This window comes from Rutilus rutilus, assembly GCF_951802725.1.
Source record: "Rutilus rutilus genome assembly, chromosome: 21".
NCBI lineage: Eukaryota > Metazoa > Chordata > Actinopteri > Cypriniformes > Leuciscidae > Rutilus > Rutilus rutilus.
Window position 1 is genome coordinate 16500559 of NC_140226.1, and position 19352 is coordinate 16519910.

General features: G+C 37.0%; 1 protein-coding gene across 1 annotated transcript; it reads right to left on the reverse strand.

Annotated features, from left to right (window-relative positions):
* Positions 1 to 14086: 14086 nt before the first annotated feature.
* Positions 14087 to 18348, reverse strand: gsc (goosecoid). The gene is made up of 3 exons (XM_084394203.1): positions 17889 to 18348; positions 17228 to 17487; positions 14087 to 16202 (listed from the first exon to the last, which is right to left on the reverse strand). Exons 1-3 carry the CDS (start codon positions 18202 to 18204, stop codon positions 16053 to 16055), a joined length of 726 nt encoding a protein of 241 aa, XP_084250329.1. The 5' UTR covers positions 18205 to 18348; the 3' UTR covers positions 14087 to 16052.
* Positions 18349 to 19352: the final 1004 nt, after the last annotated feature.

Sequence of the window (19352 nt, forward strand, 5' to 3'; positions counted from 1 at the left end):
CTGTCAGTAAGGCTATGGGCATCTCACAGAACAGTTTGTCTCCATTATTGCCCCTTAATTACATTCAAAGAGCAGTAAGAGCAAGCAAATCATTGCACTGATGAGAACTCTATTTGTCTCTTTTCAAGGCTGACGGCCCAGAAGGCATAATGCATTTATGTGCCTTTTTGTTTGCAAGTCATTTCACCGGCACTAGAGTGCTCACATCCAAAGAGAGATAATCCGAAATCCCTTTTGTGAACAGCCATATGTTCGCACATTCTCTGCTGGAGTCTGTAGCTATCTCAACCTCTTAAACATACATAACGCAGTACTTCCAAGACAGCCACATCTTAAAACAGTGTAACTCCTGAAGGAGGGAATGCCTGCATGCGTTCTGCTTCTTTTAAGCTCCTGAATCTATATCCACCCTCACACACCCATATGAATCAACACGGAAAGGCACATTAAAAACGGTTTTGGAGCATCATTTAAACTTGTGCCTTGTGGTTTCCTTTGGCGAAAAGAACATCTTTAAATGGGGCCAAGCTGAAGCTCTCATAACACCCACAATGTTCTTGTATTCTCTCTAATTCGTTTTTTTGACATGTTTTTTAAATGCTCTCCATGCTTCTGGCACAGACGTAATAAGCAAACATCTTATCTGATGAGCCTGTCTGAATAATACTGTTAGCTGAGCTGTTGCTGGTCGGAATTTGGCGTCTTGGATTGTCTCCTCTTTTCATCCTCTTTTGTTTTTCATGAACAAATTTTGGCTTCTGACAACATAAGCAAGCTGATGAGGATTGGAGCATCCAGTATGATCAGAGCCCTTTTGAAGTTACAAACATATCCGTGTTTACTCAAAGTGTTGCATCATTCCCTGTTTACTCTGTGCATTTCAAAGTGCTGTAATTAAAGCAGAAATATCAGAACTACGTCCTCTGATTGTACAGTTTTTTCCTGCCATGGTCAGGATAACCTTGCCTTAAATGGTGCACTACCCTTTTATCAATGATCCCATGTCAGACAAATGATCATTGAAAAGGAACGCAGTAATGAGGACATGTCTAAAAACATCTGTGTGCCTGTAAGCACCAAAGGAGAGATGGAAAGGGGCTCTGAGTTTAATTAAATAATTAAATGTCTCTAGGCAAGACACTTTACCAAGTAATCGCTCTTTTTATTCATTTTTTGATATTCTGATTTCTTGATGATTAGCTGCACTTGAAGCCATGCTTCTGGTTAGACTGTCGCATCTCGGCTAATCATAACTGCAGTTATTCTGTTAGAATGCCACAGTACATTCTTCATAATCTAAAATAAAAGATTTTGCAGTATGACCCCCTGCAGCCTAAGAAAAAGAACTAAATGTGGTGTCTTCTTCCTCATAATCTGTACAGCCGCTGTGTATATCAGCTCATATAAAACTGAATGTGCTGATTTTAGATATATTCTGTGTATAATTTATACAATTGAAGGCATGATATGTGCATTTTATCAACATGGTGATGACTGTGTGTGTGTGTGTGTGTGTGTTTGTGTGTGTGTGTGTGCGTGTGTGTGCATGTGCACGTGCGTGTTTTAATATAGTGTATAGTTGTCGCCATGTTGAGAAACCAACATATTTGTTGATCCTGGAGCAACATTTCATAAATCATAAATTGTTATGTTTGCCACATTCTGCTATATTTATTTTACATTTGTCATGTTCTACTATTAGCATGAACCCTGCGAATCTATGCTTTGCCCAACATCCCAACATCCTCCTCTGTCAATGTCCCATTGCGTTTACGCGTCTCGTGGGCATTTCCTTCACATGTCACTGTATTTCCGCGCTAACTCATTAGCTATAGCCGGCTAGTGATCTTGCCTTCTCTCCATGCTATGAAAGGCAGGCCACTAATTGAAAGTGTGTTATGTGGGAAATGAGCAGTGCGCGCTGTGCCGCAACTCTGTGACAGGGCTAAACAAGAGTGGCTCCCCTATCCCACCCGGAGACAGCACCAATTAAAAGTGAATGAAAGTGGAATGTGAAGAAAGCTTCTATCAGAGAGACAGAGCACTGCTGTGTCATGCTAACGTTGCTAAATGTGGGGGAGGGAAGTATATGCTAGCTGTTTGTTAGCTTGTTGGGTTGCCTGTATATCTTTTTGCCCTTGGGCAGACTTGAGTATTGCAATGAACATCAGATCACAGCAAATGAACAATAGAAAGTATTAATGAACCACTATAGGCCTATCTCTGTGATGACCTTAGTGGGTACTGAGATAAACAGGTTTAGATACAGTAACAGAACAACTCTACAGTGCCACCTAGTGTGAAGAGAAAACCCAAAATTCACAGTGCAGGGATTGTTCACCCAAAAATGAAAATGATGTCATCATTTATTCACTCTTATGGTGTTCTAAACCTGTATGAGTTTATTTCTTCTGTTGAACACAAAAGAAGATATTTTAAAGATTATTGGTAACCAGAAGGTTTATGGAACCCATTGACTTCCATAGTATTTTTTTTCCCCACTATGGAAGTATAGAGTTAGTAAATGGCTGTAACCTCAGTTATTTATTTCACACCATGCTACTAAAATAGTAAAAATAAAATAAAATGTGATATAATTTGTTTATAAATACAGATTAACTACAATAGCCATTTCTTTCTGACACCAAACTTTTTTTTTTTTCTTTTTTTTTTTTTGAGAAAATTGACAGATTATGGTCAAATCAAATAAAACAAAATCACTAATGTGCTTACAATGACAAAAATAAAGAAAATTGTTTTGGTAGCACTCTTGTATTATTCTCTTACACTCTTGTCACCTTGGATTAATCACTCTCTCTCTACATATCACTCTCACTCTACATATACAGCACTATTTTAGCTTGGTTTATTTATACTCATAAATATCATAAGAATAAATAAAATCTAATAAAACGTTTATTTACTTAAACAAAGGTTGATTATTATTGACTATTATTCACTGAGCTTACTCAGATAAAACTATTTTATTTCTAAAAGTAATAGCCTAATATAAAATTCTGAAAGGAAATTAAAAAATTTAAATTAAAAATATAATATTAATATTTAATAAATAAATAAAAATCTGGGTTGTTTGTGAAAATGCCTTTTTCCTAAGTATTTAAATTCTTGTTTAACTGACAGTTTAAACTATACATTCCAGCTCTATGTTTGAAAGCTGTGCTAAGCAAGAGCCGAACAGATTACACATGATCATCATCAGCCACAGCGGTTCTTAATTAGTGAGCAACTTATTATCCTCCAATGACAGGATCTTTAATTAGATCCACTCTGTTTCGTGGAAACAACTGCCACCTTTATGGGAGAGCACAACACAACAGCCTAGAGTAACAGAGGTTTGCTACAGCTATACTCTGAAGCCAATCAGCACTTCACAAACGCCACCAGATGTTTCAATTTCCTGAGGCATAAATATTCAGGAGATTTAGTTCATTGTGCACTTGGCCTGTATGTTACCTAGCAACCCAACAACATGCAGTGTCCATAACCTGATCTGTTTTCTTCTTATAGAGTAACATATGCAACACATCAGTGATGTCAAATGAGAACAACCAGTCCAGCAATTAACTTCTGTGTAAGCATGACATTTATTGCCTACTCAGATAACACCACTTATGTGAAGACCAGAGAGCCATTGCATAACTCTAGGTCTGCAGATACAGGGACCGAGTATGTTTTATCCAGTCACGTGTTACGAGCACGCAGGCAGTTTGTGGGGGTTCTTGCAACGCCTAATATAATTGTTGTAGCCAGGTCTAATTACAAGCAGTGCAACATGACACAAGTCGCGATCTCAGCTTAATACATACGTGGTATTGTTTCAATACTATTAGAAATAATTAGTGGCAACCATACACCATAAGAACCTCATTAAAACAGCAGTTCTGATAAACTGTGGCTCGGGCCGCAGATGCATTTTCACTGACTTTGCAATGCTGCCATCTTGTGGTCAAACTCTGTATTCAGTATTAAACATTTTTTAAGGAATTAGACTTATTCAAACATACATTAATAATTAAGATATTAATAACAGGTCAAGTAAAAATATAATTCATTTATAATACATTTATTTAATTTAGCGCTATGCTCGTTTCTAAAGTTTTATTTTTTTTTCTAGCTAACTAAGCTGGACTCTCCGAGGTAAATATAACGTCAGATCAGGTGACAAGGTCAAAACCTGCTTTATTAACATCTTTATGTGGTTAAAACTATCACGAGAGAGTAGCCTACATTTCAGTTAGTTATTTCTTATCTTAACACAGGTATAATGTATACTTTTTTCGTGCAATAGTCAAGAGGAAGAGATGATCGGTTCACGTGCCTTTGTGGATCAGGTAGGCCAGTGATCTGTCATATCACATTAAATAGTGTCAATAAGACATCTGTTGTTTGAATTTCACGTTAAGAATGACGTAATTTGAAAGCTGATTAATGACTCGTGTAAAACTTAAGTTTTTGGTTTATTTATTTTTTTCACAAACGGCTCATTGCGATTTACCGCTCAAGATGATATGTGAGTGAGTTACAATTGTTACACAGCACATAGCACAGCACAGTATGGCTAAAAGAAATTATTGATTCCCTTGTCATAACCTTTCACCAGAAGACATATAGGCCTAGATATGGGTTATTGACAAATAAAGCTTAAAAAGGGGGGGTTAAAAAATATATTTTCAAAACTGATGTAATGCATATTTTTGAGTCATGAGCAATGTGTTTAACCCCTTAACTGTCACCCTCCTTTTTGAGAATGGACATTAAAATGCACTATTCAAACTTAAATGGTTGTAATTCAAGAATGCTTTGGAATATAGACCTAAGTTTTAAGTCTTGTTTTAAAGAAAACACTCAGCAGATTATTGCTGAAGTGAAAGCACTTAAAAAAATGAAAGTATGAAAAAATATGGAAGTTTAAATTTACAGTAGGCTAAATCAAATATACTGTAGGCTACTTAATATTTTTTTCTTTTATATAAAATATATATTTTACACAATATTTTTTACTATAAAATTACTATAAAATCAAAGCCATTTCTAACAAGTTGTGTTCCAAATTTGAAGTTGATGTCACAAAAATTGAAGTTCCTATGAGATTTTGTTTAGGCGTAATACCAAAAATAGCCATCGGGTGACATACATTCCATTGAATTTAATTGTATACATTCTGCCGTAACAAATTAATAAATTTCTGTCCAAATATCACTTCTGTCATAAAATATGGAACATTGAGACTTAGACCTTTCTGACAATATGTGTTTTGTCAAGATTAGAAAAGGTTTTGATCATAAATTATGAAACATGATGACGCCCAAAAGGGGAGGAGCCCGCTAAAATAATTTGGAGTACCGTTTCTATGGTAACGCAACATCCAATTTCAAAATGGTTTTTACAGGATGAATTCCGAGTTCGTAAGATTTCAAATGATACCTAAATTATGATAACTACTAAAATATGTGATGTAATAAAAAAGGCGATACATTTTTTTAAATTATATTTTAGAGGATAATATATATATTATACTTTTTAGAAGATATTACTATTTTTTATTTACTAAAACTAAATTATATGTTTTAGCATGAAAACCAAAGTTTCAATTATTAAAAGTGTGCGCGTCGACTTTTTGTGACAAAGAACTCCTACTCCTATTGCACTCTTGTCATAAATGCATCTATTACTGTTCCTACATAATTTGTAACAAAAAACAGTGCTAAAATATCTATTTAGGAGTCTTAGACCTTTCCAACGATATATAGTTTGTCATGATTAGATTAGGATTTAATTGTAATATAGTGAAGTAAAACAAGTCCCAGTTGTTAAATAACTTTTCAATGTGTTTAAATAAAAAATGTTGACTGTTTTTATGTCAGGCGGTACAACCAAATACTGTAGTTGTACCACCTGACATGGAATTTCAGGTGGTATATATAAGCCTGTATCTTTCGGTGAGTGGCTATGACAAGTGATTGAATAAAATCTTAAGACTGTTTGTATTGCCTGCAGCTGCGGCCATTATTCAGGGAGCGAAAATGTGAGTTAATAACTGTCGGTTGGGTGTAAAGACCATGGATTACTTTTAGTGTACTGAGTGCCTGCTGACAGAGTTTGCTTTAGGGTGTACCTGAACTCAGGGAAACAGACAGATTTGATTATGAATTCATTTGCATGTTTTCTAGGCCGACCCCTTCTCACATTTCAGTGGGGAAAATATGGGGGAACGGGAACCACAAGGGAATCCGGCATTTCTCTGTGTCAGTGGACTATGAAACCCACAGGGCTACTTGTTCCAAAATGGAGATCCCATCTAACATTAGGCTGTGTGTCTGGGCAGTGTCCCATCCCAAATGAAGCATAGCGGCTGATGAATAAAGAAACAGGTCATGTTTATTTTATATATCAAGTATAACTGCAAAAATAAATAAAACACAAAATAGGCCCCTTTTTACATCTGTTTTACATACAATTGAGCCTCAAGACTACAAAGCGAGTAATTCGGTGAAGATTCTTGGCCAACTGTTTTCATTTCTTGCCACAGAGCTCATGAAGTATCTGATTTCTAATAGAGTTTTCAGTCATTTGTATATGTGAGTTTTCATACTGAATATATATCACCACCAGCTCTGAAGTCCATTCGCCACACCTCCTCTCTCTGTTTATTTAAATATGTTTTTATGAGAGCTCAGTCCTTCTGTGTCTCCCAAAGACCGTGACCCTTTGACCTGCATCTGTGCATTGCACTGCCATTTTTAATATCCTGACTGCTGATCAGAGCTGAAGGCCGGCCTGACCGTGTGACGTGTGCTGGTTCATGTCATAATTTATTACACGCTATTTTTCTTACACAGCCAAGTTTACTGCAGCTGCCAGAGTGGTAACTGGCAAAGCTTAAGAGTACTATCTAGAGGATTGTTTTGCATATATTACAGGGTTAAGTGCAAACCAATCTGGTTTATACAAACACAGCAATCCAAACAACGAATACATTGAAGCTGATGAGTACCACACCACTCGGGCTGTCTCCCTCTCTCGCAGATTGTTTGAGGCTGATTAGTTGTATAAAACACAGCGCTGACTTTGATTACATTACATATCGTTATGTGTGGACGATTCGTGCGCTGCAGATAGACGGAAAGAGTCCCGGGAAAATGCTTTGGGACACAAGGTCAATTCAACAATATGCATTTGATTGCATTTATCCTGGAAAAAAATTGCCGTGTACACCCAATGCCTTTCCTTTTCGTTAGTTTCCTGTAATGAATATCCCCTATATGTGCAACCGAGAAGTTAGTGTCCATCCTAACACCGGATAATGCAAGTTCTTCCATGTCACATGTTTGGAATTTGTTATGGGTAAAGTAGTTCAGAAGGGTTCAAAATACAATCTCAAAAGTCGGAATGAAATTGTCTTGGCATTTTAAATGGAACACCTCCGTATGTCACTGAAAATAATCTTCCATGTGCTCCTATATCCTCCTGTGGACAATGAAAGGGGAAGTATTTGTGGTTAAAGGCCCGCTCAAAGTGATAGCCTTTCGATGCAGAGCTCCACGCTCTGCGCTGATTTCCCACAAACCCGTCAGCTAAAGTTACAGATGCAAAAGACAGAATCCACCTTATATCATGTGTGTTTTCACTCAGGTTCCACATTCGGTCGAAGTATCCGTTAATCCCACAAGCAATACACTCTCTTATTACTGACTGTTGCAATGAAACATGTGCACTCTCTCCTTCAACAGGGTACAGCGGGGCTATAAGGCCCCTGGGGTAAAAGGCCCTTTATGGTTTTAAATTCGCACACAACTCTGAATAACAACAAACACCAGTGCTGTGCCGGTCTTTGCTGATAACGTAGTATTATATGAAGAAAATGAAATCTTAACCACTTTCGCCTTTTGGTAACTACGCACTGCAAAAGTATTATGACGCAATGTGTGAAATAAACCTGTACCGTATAGCTCCAATATGTTGACTGTTAATTTACTAAAATCAGAATACAGGTGTTCTTATTTAGTGAAGATGTTATGAGTTTCTCAATTTGATTAAATTTAAAAAAAAACAACTTTTTTTTACGTTTTGAATACTGAAATGTTTGTTAAAAATATTTTTGTTTTTGGTCCATATGCTGTATATTTTACACCAATTATATTGCTCCATAAATATTCAATAAAAAATATACACTGAAAAATATTTTTCTTTCACAAGTTTTTGCAAGCAGATTTATTAAGTAAATTTCACATATGGAATTAAGTAAACTTAACTAAGTTGAGTAAAATTAGCAAAGGAAATAAGTCGCTTTAACTTGGCCAGTAAAAGTTTGTTGAATAATTAAGTTAACTTTCCAATACTTTCACAAACAATGTAACACTGAAATAAACATGCGTTAAGAATGTAGGCCTATATGCTTGTCTACATAACAGAAGTAACGCGGTCTCTCCACCGCAAACACAGAGACCTCAATATTTGGTAGGCTACACAATAACAGTAGCCTATAGTATCCGATGGATCGTTTTTAAGTATGAATGTGTCATTTTGAGTAGAAAATGAACTGTAGATGTGCAAAATGGCCAAGTTACTATCCTAACAACAAAAGCAATGATAGGATAGTGAAATGCACCTGGAAAACAGCGAAAAGTCAACCTTACTAATTATTCATGCCCCAGTGCATGATGGGAACGCCAGTATCAGAAAAGTTGAGTAGGTTTTACTTAATTTTATAACGTTGTAATTTTATAATAATGCACCGAAACATTATGCATGTTTACACGTTAATTTCTACAAACTTGAATTGAGTGCTAATATAGAAGTTACATTTTTTTATTATTCTTGCCTGAAATAACTTTTCCACGTAGCCTAGAAATTAGGCTACATTTGTTTTTGTTTTTTTCCTGTAGTATTTAAATCACCAGATAATTATTTTTATCAGTGTAGGCTATTTTTGAGTTGACATTTCATTGATTGGCTTTTTTTGGGACCAGAGAAAGTGAGTGCCGAATGTCACATAACAAACCCCACTATTCCTGACTCCACACGTGCTCCACTCAGACAGGAATGAAGACAAACTATTAATTTGTGTCGCGAGAAAAATACTGCGCGCTGACATTGATTCCGTGCCAATGGTCCACGCTTTGCCAGGGAACAGAGGGGTCTCTCACGGCCGACATCTGCGCGGCTGGCCGCTTTGTCATGTTGTTGGCGCGGCGCTGTCACTCTGAGAGAAACAGCGTGACCATGTTGATTAGAGTAACCTTTTGGGCAGAGAGTGGAAATATGCTGTCAGCTCATTACAAAAATACATAAGCTCTCACATTCAATTACTCACTTAGCAACGGAAGATTAGTTTGCGGGAGCTGCCAACACCGTTGCCTTCGCGGGGTCAAGAAAGTGAGACCGTAATCAGAGCAGTTTGAGAACCGCTGGTGTATCGCTTTCTCTTTCACTCCCTCTCTCTCTCTTATCCTCGGATTCATCCCTTCAGCCCGCTCTCCTGACCCTCCCGCTCGAGTCAACCCATAAAGCTGATAAATATTTACTCTAGTGAAGTCCTTCCCCCCCCTTGGGTCTTAAATGAATTTCATAGTTCATAAAACATCACACGGGTTCTTTAATGAGAGCTTCCCGCTTCTGCTACGGGGCCCTCGCGAGCCTCAGATTATGTGTGTTAAATTCAGCGAAGAGAAGTGTAAAGCCATCCGCACCGAATCCCACCCACAGACTCGGTTAAACACAAAAAGTGAATGCGCGCACACATTCGGTTCTGCATACTAAGTTGATAACCGCCTGCTTTTTATCTGTAGACTTGATTCTTTTAATGTGTGCGTAATGCATAAATAATGTGTGTATTTACGGCATATAATGTTTATTGATGCTACAGAAAAAGAGAAGGAAATAAAGCGAGCGCACTTGTGGATGTGAGAGTGGAAACCCTCTCCGGGCCATGAATCACGCAGAGGCCCTGGCGTGAGACGCCCGCCACCCACCACTCCTCGGCGGCTCCCAGGCCTCCTTTTTCGAATACGGATCAAATCTGTTAATGCCTGACATTGGCTGTAAACCAGCTGTCCATCAGCGGCCACGGGGCAGATTTGTTATGACTGAAGGGATTCTGGGTAAGGCTGCCAAGAGAGGTCTATCCTTCTCTCGTGGCCCTGGTGCTTTGATTGCATGTTTAACCTAAGATATGTTTTGTGGAAAGTACGGTGCATGGTGGATATCGTCTGTCAGGGAATTAATTGGGGAAAATAGCTGGACTTGGGGGAAGGGAGCGCGGACACTATCTCTGCCTCCTCCTGGTGTTTTGTTTCATTGTAATCGTTCACTGTAATATCACTTTTTGTAATTGGCCTCAGATGATAATCATCACCGGGCTTCTTTAATCATAGGATAATTACGGTGCGCAGAATACCTGGGCAGTTTGTATTTCAAAAAACAAATGATTTTTTTATTTATTTTTTATTAGATAAAGCTGCTGTTGTGCAGCTAACATATCACAGTTTGATTGGGACTGAGGGCAGGGGCTTGGGAACCCCCCAGACAGCCACAAGGGAGGTGTGTGGAAAATGTAAGAGAATTATACAAAATTATATTACTTTTTAACACATTTAATAAGTTTATACTTTTTATTGTTTAATTCGACTTTCTAATGACTGGTTGGACGTCATGAGATTAAATGATTTAATTTATTTACAGCCTTAATTATTAAATATGCAATCGTTTTGTCTTTATTTCACTAATGCACATCCTTTGCGTCCACTAGAGGGCAGATTGGGACCCCTAAGAATGTTAAATCTGTAAAGTCCAGTTTAAATGTGTTCATAATTACGCTAGGCCTTTGAGATGTGTTGATTGAATGTTTTGAATCTTACCCCACTGAACTTTAAATCAATGCTTTCTTTCATTGAAACGGTGATGCATGATCGGCAAAATTAGCTATTATTTTCATTACACATTTTATTCGTTTTGCAGATCTTGTGGAACTAATCTTCTGGTTTTAATACCCCATGCATGTAAGATAACAAATTGCTTTTGATAGATAACATATTGCTTTTCTTGGTTTTATTATAGGATAGTGTCTGGGAAAAGCACCGAAAAAGTTAGCAAACGCTTACAGAGCAGTTCATTTGTCACGGTAATGTAAATCTGTCATTGTGATTTATTGATAATTCATTTGTTGTGAAAATGCTTTGCTTTAAATCTTTGTTTGCGCTTCATCTATCAGAGTGTCGTACATCATTGTGCCTTTGGGTTTTCTGCTAAATTCATGTTTCCTCATGTTATTTCAAACAGTTCTTGATATACTTGTTTAAATTCCTTGCGGCTTGAAAACTAAAGTTAGAAAATTATATATCCCTTGTATTCAAGGCACATATTCTTATGTTTTATTATATACAGGAATTGTCCTCTGAAACTGCAATTCTTTTCAGATGTAAAATGATATGCGCTATGTAATTTTCTGGCCGGATAGAACAATGCTAGGAAATCATTTCATCAATCAATTGTCTTTCAATATGTTTATACTGTACTAGGACATACCTCTTTAATAATATAATACCGCAAACAGCATATTTGGTTTTGCCTTATTTCATTTTTTTCACATCACTGAAAATGACATTTTAAACCTAAGCTTAGCTTTTCATTTTCAGATATGATCTATCATTCAGAATCCAAGCTGCCTGTGTTGTTGATACAAATAATTCTGATTTATCTCCTGTAAACGCCTGCGATTTCGCCTGTCGCAGACGAGTAAAGCGCTTGAAACATTCCGCCATTAATCCCCACATTGTTTTATTTACTTTCAGCTCTCACCAAGTGGAAGGCAAAGGGCGCATTATGAGGTCACAAAACAACGACTTCCCTGTTGGGTCTCAGCAACAGCCTGTCATTTGTGGCATGCTTTTGAGGGAGTGAATTGCCCCGAAGGTTGCGGAATAACACGCACGCTAATCTGAGCGTCCTTGCGAGTGCATTAAAGGTCTTAAACTATCTGGAGAGTGTCGTAAGCTGTGTGTTCCCCGGTGTGCTGCATGCGAAGCCGCCCTGTGTGCCTGTTCCTGCGATTCCCCAGGGGCCGTTCTGAAACCAGGGCCAAACGTTTCGCAGCGGGTCAAAAGTGTGCACTCCTCCTCCCACTAACCCACAGACGGGTGTCCTGCTCACCCCGCGCTAGAGGCAGACACTTCTGGAGGACTGAGGTTAGCCCATACCGCTAATCAGCACTGAAGCCAGGGCAGTGCCGTATGATGGGCCCTTGATTTCCCAGCACTAAACCTTGTTCCACACCCTTATGAAGGTACACACACTCATGCAAGCATTCTCCATAGATACAGCTCATTCATATTGCTCGTGTTTGTTTGCTTTGGCAGGACGCGTGAGAGGGAAACGGTTATGCCTTCTCTAAAGAGCTGGACCTGGAGGGCCCCGAGAACATAAAGATGTGATCTGAGCCTTGTAAAACGAAAGAAAAATTGGCTTTAGTATATGATTACCTGATTTACCTCGGAGAGATAAATGTTTGCTGCTAGCTGGCGGTCCTGACCTGGGGTCCCACTTGCTTTTCAGCGGCCGTGTGGTTTCGGTGGGGAGGGACGCTAACAGAAGGCAGTTGGTAGCTAGCGTGCTGGAATGAATGTGGTGACAGGCCTAGTAATTACACACAGAATGAAGGGCCACAGTTGCTAAAACCTATGAAGGTGCTAAGCTCACTATATAACAATGTAGAAAGTGATCAGTTGACCTAACTTAATAATTTTAAGGCGACGGGTTTCCTACATTTTTTTAAGTAAATAAACTTCATGCTTAATTGTCAAGTTTTTAATTAAGCGTTAAGTTTATTTACTTTATAATTTAGGGCAACGGGTTTACTAAGTGAACTGAACACTTTTTACAGTATACTTGTTTCTTGAACTTATGATTTTAAAAACACGATGTCGCATTGTGGGGCATTTTAGGGTTTTACAGAGTACCAAACCACATGCCATCCCACAGAAATACGGTAATGATATAGGAAAATGTTTATGGCGGTAAAAATATGTATTATTTGTCTTTCTTTCGTTCAGAGTCCTTCCTGAGCCATTTTATATGTTTCTCGAAACGCACCACAGAGGATGGCCAACACCCGTTACTATATTTAGATGGGGGAATCCACCCAAAAGCTGTCAATCATGTGGCCACATCTCTCAGAAGAAAAGGTAAATCAGAGCACACAATCTAATTCAATTAATACCTACGTTTTAGCAGTACTAGAAATTGAGAACATCTGCCATTTTCTCAATGAAAGCATCGCCATTTATTAGACCAAGAAGCATAATGATTTTAATTATGTAAGAGCGAGATGTAGAGAAAAAGAACAGCTTATGCACAACCGAGAATATGGAGCAAAATGCAGCATTTCTTAGAAAACAAGCACACGACTAAAGATTTATCTGCTTCTGGACTTGACTCGCTGCTTAATTTTTCTTGGACTCCTCCATGTTTTTCCAAGTGCCGGGAACTATGCATAAAAAGGTCAAAGAAATAATGGTTTGAAAAAAAGAAAAAGGAAAAAAAAAGTGTGTATTAAATTTTAGAAATACTAAATTACAGCCTGAAAGGGGGGGGCACCCGAAAAAACAGAGATTAATGGACTCAGTCCTGTGCTTTGTATATCTCACTGGCACTCAGTGAAGAAACACTTTATAAATCACACTAGACATGTGAAGGATTATTAGTGCAACATGCTTTGTTTCTTGGTTTGTGTTATTGCCAAATCTTTAAGTACCTGAACTACCCTCCTTTAATCTGTTTTTAAAAAGCCACCGAAGATGTTTAAAAGTATTATTCTTTCGGTGTGGTTTTAGAATGGTGTGCTGTTTAAAAAAGAAAAAAAAGGGGGAAAAAAGGAGACCGAAGGTACACAGAGGAGCAGACTGTGATTTAAAATCACTCAACTAACTATTTACTGTGAAGGAATAACAAATTGTTAAGAAACTACCAATGTCTTCGATTGCTGGAGTGTTTAGTTAAAAACATCACACTTAATCAGCTTCATGTCTGGAAAAACATGCTGCCCTGAGTCAATACACTTACGGACTGGGTATGGATGTTTATTTTTGATGATAAATAGCCCAAATGCATAAGCACATAAACACAAATAAATATTCGGCCCACACTGTTACCCTTCAAGACTCGAGATCTGCGTTTCATCAAGAGAAAATTGTCAATATAATCCAAAAAGAGTGCTCTAACAGGCAAGACACTGGCATGTTGCCAGCGTCACAAATCATATTTAAGTAGCTTATATACCTTCAAAACAGACTAAGCTGTAATTATTCTTTTAAATATGTATGCAGTATACCTGTCCATTCCTTACACACACAGGCAAACACGCACATCTGTATTTGCAGTTTTCATATAATTCCTCTTGCACACCCTCATGTGGATAGATGTTATGGTCCATTAGCAGGAGATAACACAGAAACTGAAATGTTTGTAGGGTTAATGTATTTGGACTATTTCATGGAACTCGTTAGCTTGTTTTAGGGGCAGGCTAATTCATTTTAATAGTGGCAAATATAATATAATATAATATAATGATAATAGCCTATACTTAATTATTGTTATTATAAATGTTACCTGGAATTTAAAATGTAAATGGCAAGTGTAATTGGACAGGAGTGAGAGACCTTTAATAAACCGTAATATGTAAAAATATTGCATGTGCTAAAATGTAAAAAAAAAGAAAAAAATCTGTTTAGTCGTAAGGCAGACATCTTAAACATTTTATGAGCTTGTTTAAGAAACAAAATAACATTATCACACTGTCACAGTTCTAATTCCGGGTTAAAATTAGTTTGACTTCGATGTGTTCAAGTGACTATAAGAAGAAAATATATTTAGGCCTACTGAGTGCAGTGTGAACATAAAGTGACAACACAACATTGAATAAACGCATGACAGCGTTAAAACACCAAAAGCAATAACGATAGATAATACGTGGCCAATGAATGTTGTCGGTATAGATGTCGCGTTTGAGGTTCTTTTCACCGTTTGATTTTTTTTTTTTTTCGGCACATATAAATAGGGATAGACGTAGCTTACATGTGTAGGCCTATATAGCCTCCATATAAATACCCAGGGAAATTCGCTTAGAAGAAAAAAAAAATCATTAAACTATAGGCTATGTGGTTCTGTTTGCTTTGCTACGTTTGAATACATTCAGACAAACTGTTAAAAAAAGAAAAAAGAAAAGAAAAAAGAACAGGTGTGCTTTTTACACCGTTCAATACATTATTAGGTCATCAGCGTGCTGGAAGATTATATGACGATCCATTCAGGCCGTTTATCGGCTCTGATGATTTGACTTTTGGACTTATCAAAAGATATACAAATGAGATATCCTGTGACATTTTCATGTCAAGTTCTAATTTCTAATAAGCTTGTTCACAATCAGTGTGCTAAAATATCTTTTCATTACAGGCATACAAATAAATTACACTGAATAGTGAATAAGGTCTCTCGAGCCTACTTTATGAAAATGTTATTAGCATAAAGATCTAAATGATAAAATCCCTCGTTTAACAAATGCTGATAATAAGCAAGAGGACTCGGTGAATTGAAATGCTTGAGAATATTTGCAACATTTTAAATAAATACGAAAAATCAACCTTTTTTTTAGATATTACTTTAATAGTTGCTTATGTTCTTTTTTTGTTTTCAGGCGGTTAAACGCTGATTTAATCAATTTCAAACTTTATCGTCCTGCCATCGTACATGTCAGTTACAGCTTATTCCAGAACATTTTATTTTGGTATATCTACGACAAGACTTCAAAAACGATTTCAGTATATCAGGTAGGCAATTATATGGCCAGAATCCACGTTATTTTGTCTGTGTAAATTTAAATTAATATAAATAACAATATCATTGTTAAAGGTAACATTTACTATACATCTGTGCAACAGCATGACAACACATTTTACTCCTACTCACATGGTACTTTACAATATGTACATAAAGTCTGAATCGTATTTTGTGCAAGATTTTCCGGTTTCATATTCTATTTATCAGCTGTCAGAATCCACGTCACTTTTGCCTTCCTCGATTTTCTCTGTGGTTGTTTTCGTAGATTTGTTCCATTTCTGTGAGTTTTCTGATTCCTCTGACGAAGACCTTTTCTGTCTTCTCCATTTTGCTCGTCTGTTTTTGAACCAAACCTAAGCGAAGAAAATGGGTAAAATGTTTAATTTTAAGAATATAAAAAACAAAGATTAGGTATACAGATGTCATTTGAAATCTCGTGTTTGTTTTATACAGTGTGCGAATTATTCACTGACTTTCAGGGGGTCGAGGAATTTCTGTCAGTAATTTTCATTGAGGTTCGTCTCACACAACCCAAATAGACTTTGGCGCGCCTGGCACGGCGAACTAGAATAATATCTTAAATGCGTTATAGACAAAACACTAAACGATTTTGTGATGTGCATCTGCAATAAAGCGATAAATTACAGTGGTTGACACTGATTTTCACTGATTACTCCTCAAGCGAACACTTCTTCTATGCGCATTCTCACTAAACTCAAATGTAACTTTTGTGGTTACTAAAAAGTGTATATATATAGAACTTGTCACAATTGCACTGATTTCTACTACGTATTAGTGTACTTTTTTTTTTAACAAACACGTTTAAAAGAAAGGTTTTTTTTTTTTTTTTTTTTTTTAAGAAAGAAATGGAATAAAATGTAAATAAAATTTTTAACTGTATTTGTCTTCCTAAAACCCCAGTTGTATTAACTATTGTGTGGCCTTTTTTTATGGAATGCTGTAGAATGTCCACGCTGTTAGGTCTTGCTTGTGATGGCAATAGCAGTGTGAAATTACAGGCAGCTCCACAAAATAATTCTAAATTAAATGTGTCAGTATTATTACTCTGTAAATAATATATACATATATATTGTTGGTTTAACTTAAAATTTTGAGTTCTTTGACATTTAAAATTTGAGTTGATACAATGAAGGATGTTGTTTCAATCAGCAGAAACTCAAAATACTACATTATCTGAACCACATAAATTATGTAAGATGGTTTGACAAAAAAATTAAATAAAAAATGTGATGACAAATCATGAATTTTTTTTAACAGTGTGAGAACCTCAGCCATATTGTACATTTTGTAAATGGGCTGCAAAACAACGTTAACTTTCATTTTAAGTGTTAACTATTAAAAAAAAACTGTCACTCGCCTCTACTTTCTCTTCACGTAGGTGCACCTTTCGTGCCAGTTGTTCTCGTGTGCCAACATCAGGGTATTTGGTTTCTTGAAAAAGGTTCTCCAGTGCCTCCAGCTGCTCGTCGGTGAATATGGTTCGGTGTCTTCTCTTGCGCCGACAGTGTAACTGGTTGAGTAGCTGTAGCTCGGTTCTGGACAAGGTGCCCACGTTCATGTACGACATCATCTGATGTGGGACTGGAGAAATAAGCACTGAACCGGCGCTATCGTAACCTGAAAATAAGATCAAATTATTGTTTTGGAATACACTGAATAAATATAAAATTTCAAAGTCATCGGACTTATGTAAAACGTAAACAAAAATGGCTAAGTTCTGCAAAAAAGAGAAACATTCTTTATTGCGTTCTTTTTTTAGACCAAAAATGTTCGATGTTACAATTAGGTTCGCCAGATAATCGTGTTGGTTTGATGCTACCTAACTAACCACACCGGACTATAAAACTTAACTTGGCTGTAATAGCACCCCTTTATTTAAAATGTGCAGCAAAAATGAAGAGGAGCCAAATCCACCGTGCATTTTATTAAGAGAATTCTGAAACATGCACTGCGATAAATATAGAAAAAAATACATATATGCTACAAACCGTACAAAGAAAGCAATAAAAGTAACATACCTGTGGGAATACACGGACACTGTTGCGAGCCGAGGGTTGGTATTGCGCCGCAGCAAGCTGGCCCAGTCGGCCCCTGGACATGAAGTTGTCCATAGTAGTAGTTGTTGTAGCCTATCCTGGTTCCATTTATCGATTGTAAGTTAGGAGCTGGAGGTCCTGTGTGTGAATACAGTCCATTAAATTCGCCAGCAGCTGTGTACAAGGATTCCGTCAAGTTGGAGAACACAACCGGAGCATTCCGATGGAGCAGAACCGAGTCCTTGCAGCTGGGTCTCCCTGCCAAGATGCTGTCGATACTAAACATCCCAGCGGGCATCACAAGCGAAAAGATGTTTGAGACTTGGTGCCAACCGTACTAAAATGTTCTCGTAGTCCTTTTAAAATTCACAGGTTTTCCTCATAGTAGCAAAAAGAGCGAATTCTTCGAGTTTTTTCCCTTTGGAAAGAGTGACCAAGCGCAAGAGATTCAGTGACTCGTTTGTGGCTGAGCTGAACCTCCTGCTCAGTTTTATACCCCGCTGACGTCATTGAAGGATTTGTGAATGACTTCTCCAATAAGAGATTGGCTGGGCTTAAGGTTAGCACACAATGGCGTGAAAACCACCGATCTGTGTATTGAGAATTAATTCGATTAAAGTTATTTGCTGACTTTTGAAACAAATAATTTAGTTCCAGCCAGCATTTTTAAAGAGACAGTCAGATTAATTCTGTCAACACTTATAATTTGGTTGTAAATGGTTGTCTAGTTTTATTTCTTCTTTTTAAATGAAAATACTTTGAAAGTTTTTGTTTTGTTTTTAAATCCAATATAGCTGTAAAGTTGTTTATGCGTAAAATACATCTGTTTGTTCCTGTGTGGAGGAGAAGAATAGCGACTTCGCTTCAGCAAACACAGATTCTGAGTCCTAACAGGTGAGCATCGTTTTTATTTAGATTTTAAAAAAATGTATAACAGCTCGCTCTCACATCAACAGACACTCCTAACAAATCATTTATTTTTCGATTTCTAAAACCGGGAAGTGTTGTAACAGGTGACAGAAGAGGTTTTAAGTCGCTATGTAAAAATAGAAATGATTTGCAGGACAAACTAATTTTGATATAAGAGAGTATAATTTCGTGTAGCCTATTATTAATTGATTTGCGATAGGCTATGTTAAATGACAGGCATCATCTGAATCAGAAGGTTCTGATAACATCCACCCAAGCTTTTCGTCTATGAAAAAAATATAAAAATAAATGAATGAGCAGACGTGGCTTGTAACATTACTTTCTATACTGGACCCAGAAAATGGTATAGGCTATATCTGACAGAACTGAAACGTTCGGTTTTATGTATTTCTAGTCGTTTACAATTTAATGTTTACTGTTTTAAATAAAAAAATGTACAATATGATGGCATAAAAGAATCAATTTGTTTAAAAACGATAGAATGCACATTATAAATGTCTGTTTTAAATAGTGCTA